This window comes from Lygodium microphyllum, chromosome 17 (assembly GCF_053477565.2).
Source record: "Lygodium microphyllum isolate KBCC chromosome 17, Lygodium_microphyllum_v1.1.10, whole genome shotgun sequence".
Lineage (NCBI taxonomy): Eukaryota > Viridiplantae > Streptophyta > Polypodiopsida > Schizaeales > Lygodiaceae > Lygodium > Lygodium microphyllum.
In genome coordinates, this window is record NC_141151.1 from 86,840,769 (window position 1) to 86,846,240 (window position 5,472).

Here is a 5,472-nt window from a genome sequence, read left to right on the forward strand (position 1 = left end):
TTACTATTTATTTGAGAAGAAGTATTATTTAAAGCCTTCTCAAGTGCTCTAAAAGGGTTTAGGGTAGGGTTTTTTACCTTGGAGCATTCCAAAACTTTCGTGTTACAACGATGCCTGAAGTCACTATAAATTTTCCAAAAAAAGCTACTTCACTATTATAGGCACCGACTGAGGTGAAACTATTGGCAAATTTGATAGGATTGCAGTTGAAATGGCTCGAGCATGTGGGTCTATATGTGGGTGTGTGAGTTCAAACTTTGGTTACACCTAGGAAGCACCTTTAAATTTTCAAGCCTTTCTCAAAAAGAAAAAAGTTATCAAACGTTCCTCAAATGCATGGGTTTCCTAAAAATGTGGAAATGCTTCATGGGAAAGCTAAAAAATAATGGGTTTTCCGTTTGGAACTTTGGGGTGGGAAACCCCTCTAAAACCTTATTGGAAGGGTGCATTGGAAGCCTATTGCAGGCTTGCAGCGTCTCGATTGTGATTTCTCCACACAAGGATTTGTGAGTCAACGAGAGAAGAAGAAGAAGAAGAGGGAGAAACGAGAGGGAACTTGTCAGGTGGGCGCCGTTGGTGTGTGTCATGCGAACATCATCGTCATCGTCATCCATGCCTTAGGCGTAGCTCGCCATGTATGCGGGGCCCGGGGGACCACTGCCTAAAGTCCACCTTTAGCCTTCTTTCTCACGAGACCATCAGCCTTTTGCCAGCTCTCGCCTTCACCTTTTCTTTCCTCCCCCCTTTGTTCGCCACCATCGACTGATGATACCTGCACCAGCTGCTCCGCATATCGTATTTTGGCTCTGGTGCGTGGCGCTCTCGTCCTCCATTGATTCTTCTTTCTTTTAAGCTCTGATAATCCCTTGCAGCACAAACACACTGACACTTGTCCCCCGCCTCTCCCGGATCGTGGCCGTTAGAACTTAGAAGTTCGAACTGCTCGAATGACGATATCTGTGCAGCACGCATTCTAATTCAACCTTCAAGACCTAGCTATTTGATAGTTTCCAACAACTTTCCATCACGTTCGCGTTTCCTTTCATGGTTTCCAATGCGCTTGACCTTGGGCTTTTTCCTTGATCTGACAAGCTGACAATCGCGCTTCGTCGACTTCTTCTCAGTTTTGATCACTTCCTGCCGTTTCGCGCATTAAAGAAACCACGTTGATCAGCCATGGCCACAGATTCTGATACTTGCAGGTAAGTACATAGAAAAGGCATCACAGCCAAGCTGTAGCACATGATGCAAATTGTAACTCCAGCATGTAAGACTCCTGAGGCATTTTGAATCTTCATGATATGCTGGGAATCGAATCGAAATGTATAATTAAGTAGAAGCTCTCATCACGATTCATGCCTAGCGAGCAGTTCGGCGGTTTAATCTTCGGCCATTTGTAGTCAATTTGGCGGTTTAATATTTTTTGATCCTATCACTAGAGAAGACTAGTCGAGTTTCTTGTAGTCTCTTTCTCTCTCTCTCTCGCCCCAAATATATATATCATACCACGGGTTTCTAGCTATCAAAATCGATGATTCCAAGAGAGCTTACTGCTCATGGTCTCCCTCCAATACTAATTATCTTATAATACATATATAAATATATAATATAATGGACAAGTCTGGCGCTGACTGCACTAGTACATGGCTTGGCCGGACTCATTTCTCCAGAAGTATTTGTTACCGTTTCAACAGCGGCTTCTTCTCATCTCCGTCGCTCGATCTCCCCCAGGATTTCGCATCGGCTTCTATCGCCAGGCGCTCTAAGGGTTATATCAAGCTTGATGATGACGATCACATCCAGATCTCACAAGATGACCTGTCACTCCATGAAAACAGCTTAAGCAGTTCTCGTCACCACACCAGTGCTCATGAGGACATCCATGGTTCCACTTCTGGCGCAGCAGAACCTTCACAAGACTGCGCTACCAGAAGTAGCAGCTTCCGTCGACGCTCCATTTCTGTAGGATCAGGCCTGGACAATATGACCTCTGCAAAGGCTGATCCAGATCAACAGTACTGCGCCTGTGATGATCATTCGGAATATAGTGCGGAAAAGATGGATGAAGACGGAGAGTCTGATGTTGCTCGGGCTGCTTCATGGTCCGAGTATTTTGTGGCGCAAGGGAATGAATCTGCAGTGGAGGAGGCAGAAGACTGGATGATCAACCTCTCTGATTTATTTCTAGGCCACCGGTTTGCTTCAGGAGCCTACAGCAGGCTTTATCTTGGCAAATACAAAGGCGAGGAAGTGGCAGTCAAAGTTTTGAGACAACCTGAAGATAGCGAAGAGATTTCAAGGAGGCTCGAGCAACAATTCAGATGTGAAGTCAGTGTGCTTTCTCGTGTTCACCACCGCAACATTATCAAGGTGCTTTTCATTCCCCCTAACGGCTAACCTCCGTAGTTTTAGACAGTAGCTTGCTTAAAACGCATGAATGACTTCTGCAGGTCTTAATTGTATCTGATCATCTGAGATATTAGTCAGGCATTTTGTACAACCTTAGACCTTAAAAATAGTCCACTTACAGTTGAATAGGTATATGTGCATGCCCAAGTTTTCGACTGACAAATCATTTGTTTGAGCACTGCACCTGGTGCTCGTCATCTAGAACATGCGCCTGCACAACTGCTATGGTTAATTTCACCACATCTGAAAGAAGTCATAACCATAACCTAAAGCAATTGAAAGTAGATTCGCAAAGTTGCTATAGTATTATTGGCATGCAACATATGCACTGCATTGAAAGTCTTCTTTTCTCTCTGGAAGCAACTTCATTATTATCCAGGTTGCACATAGAGCGATATAATCCCAAGTCAATAGGTTTCTTTTATGGCAGCGGTTATTTGGAGTAGGAACTTTCTTCTCTGAGGTAAATTTACCACGCCAACACGGCTCCTCTTTGAATCCTTGGACCTAGCAGAGGAGAAGTACATGCAGCTATGTACGCATTGTGTACTCTGTTTTGGAATTATAGGTTTAGCTGGGAACTATACTGTGCACAAATTTATGATTTTTGTTTGCAATAGGATCCATATGAAGTCTTGCTGTATGATGGCAGCCTGTATTATGGATACAATAGCGAAGGCCTTCATAGGTTACATGTTATCTCCTATGTGAAATATAGTTGGTGCTAAGGTGATTGCACTACCAGTCTACCAGGAAAATAGCACACCAAGTGTTTACATGTCAACAGCTATTGCAGTACTGAGCTTTGACTTTTAGTATACTAAACAAGTTTCTTTATTTTATCCTCACACGTGTTCCTGGCTGCTGGGATATGCTGAGCTGTAAACATGGCTGCATTTGTGTTTATGTACAGTTTATTGGAGCATGCAAGAAACCTCCAGTATGCTGCATACTCACAGAGTATCTTCCTTCAGGTTCCGTAAGAGCTTACCTGCACAATCACTTGCCATTCTCGCCATCATTGAATATGGTAATTGCTATGGCCCTAGATATTGCCCAAGGCATGGAGTATTTGCATTCTCAGGGTGTCATACATCGAGATTTGAAGTCAGAGAATCTGCTTCTAGCAGACGATTTGTGTGTGAAGATAACCGATTTTGGGGTGGCCTGTTTTGAGTCTGAGATTGCCAGCATGACTGAGGAAGTTGGCACGTACCGTTGGATGGCTCCTGAAATGATCAGAAGCAAACATTTTTCCAGAAAAGCTGACGTTTATAGTTTTGGCATTGTTCTCTGGGAGCTTCTAACAGGTCATATCCCATTTGAAGAGTTATTGCCTGTCCAGGCAGCATTTGCTGTTGTTCACAAGGTGTGCTTTTATTCATCCAACATATGCTAAGCTGAAATGTCTCAGAATGGTTTATGTTTTGCCGCTCATAATTACATCGTGTGATTATTGATCCGATTTTATTTACATGGTGCAGCATGCCAGACCTCCCCTTCCACTAGATTGCCCAAGTGCATTAGGTCATTTGATGCATCAGTGCTGGTCTGCCGATCCTGGCAAGCGACCTGAATTCTCAAAAGTTGTCGAAGTGCTGGAAAATCTGAAGGCATCTGCTGTTTTGGACAGGAGTATGAGCATTATTCAGAGGCCTCACAAGCACAACCACTCAATCCTGCGATGTTTTGGATGCGGTTTGCGGAAGGACACTCCTGTGCGATCGGAGTCTCTAACTCAAAAATTTTGACAGCTTGACTTAGACATTGTCACGCTGTAGCTGCAGCCATGAAGACTGTTTGTTTCTACAGACAGAATTCCTCTAGCGGCAGATCTATTTCCCTTTTATCACAGACTCCAGACTGCAGAGTCCAGAGATTCCTTAAATTGCAGCCTGCATGAGCTTGTGTTCCTGAATCCTCGCATCGCAATTTTTAATACGTAGAAAAGCAGATTGGTCCAAATCTTTGCAAAGGTGCATTTATGGTCCGTTCATGGACTACTTTTAGGGTAAACATGCCATCGATGAGCGCCCCGGCCCCCACCGATAGGGAGCCGTAAGCCTGAAGGCCTCCAAACTTGTACTTAAATTATTCAGTCTTCTCCCTGAGACTGCCCTATTTGCTAGTGTCCCAATTTTCATTGGTCCTGTGCTCGTGAGCAGCGAGCTTGTTGTGAAGTGCCACTTAATTGAGGCATGTACTAACCTTGGTATTGGCCGATAGGGATGTCACGACTCACGACTCACTGTTCCCACCAAATTTCCAAATATTTGAATGTACTAACCTTGGTATTGGGCCTCACTGTTCCCACCAAATTTCCAAATATTTGAATGGACAAAGAAAACAAGTCAAAACAATTTTGCCCTTTCAAGTTTCAACACAAAGCCTAAATGCCAAAAAAATAGCCCTCCAAGGCTCCATGCCATTGGCCTCTCTACCCTAGGCTTGATCATGAGTGCCAAAGTCGATGCTTCTTCTTGAGAGGGGCAAATTCTATTTGTACTTTGTGGTGTTGGGTTACATCATATAATAGATATTAGAGAAGACTCAAGAGAGTCTAGACTAACTTCTTTTAAATGCCATGATTTGACAAATCTTCGTTAGAAACTTTTTGAGGAACTCAATATTGCACAACTTTTGATATAGTGATCAAACTTTCAAACTTTTGAGCAATTCAATATTATGACTTTGAAGCTTTTGAGGCTTGGAGCATTTCAAAGATCTACTTTTGAAATTCACCGCGAGCTAGGTCTTCACCAATGGCCCACCTTGCACTTCATTGATTGATGACAAGTGTTGGCTCACCAAAGCACATTTATTTAACCTAGCTAAGGAATCAATTGGTCACACTACTCATAATCATAATTAGTTTATTAGTCGTGGGATAATTACTTGGTTCTTTGAAGAGGGACATAATATAACTTTTGAGTGTCTTAAAACATTTCGGCAACAAGCCTTTCCAAGGATAAGGAAACATACTATCGTATTTTATGAACACTTTTGAGTTGTGGTTAGGCTAAGTTTTTCAAGCATATATTATGTCCACATTTGGTTTCATAG

At 43.0% G+C, this 5,472-nt stretch overlaps 1 protein-coding gene across 1 annotated transcript; it reads left to right on the forward strand.

Moving 5' to 3' along the window:
* Positions 1–725: 725 nt before the first annotated feature.
* On the forward strand, positions 726–5,020 carry LOC148022119 (serine/threonine/tyrosine-protein kinase HT1-like). The gene is made up of 3 exons (XM_087697750.1): positions 726–2,370; positions 3,323–3,778; positions 3,894–5,020. The coding sequence occupies exons 1-3, from the start codon at positions 1,612–1,614 to the stop codon at positions 4,158–4,160; spliced, it is 1,482 nt and encodes a 493-aa protein (XP_087553876.1). The 5' UTR covers positions 726–1,611; the 3' UTR covers positions 4,161–5,020.
* Positions 5,021–5,472: the final 452 nt, after the last annotated feature.

Coding starts and splice junctions, on each gene's coding strand:
- LOC148022119 (XM_087697750.1), top strand. CDS start 1,612: ATGGACAAGTCTGGCGCTGACTGCACTAGTACATGGCTTGGCCGGACT. Junction 2,371..3,322: donor ACCACCGCAACATTATCAAG/GTGCTTTTCATT, acceptor GTTTATGTACAG/TTTATTGGAGCATGCAAGAA. Junction 3,779..3,893: donor CATTTGCTGTTGTTCACAAG/GTGTGCTTTTAT, acceptor TACATGGTGCAG/CATGCCAGACCTCCCCTTCC.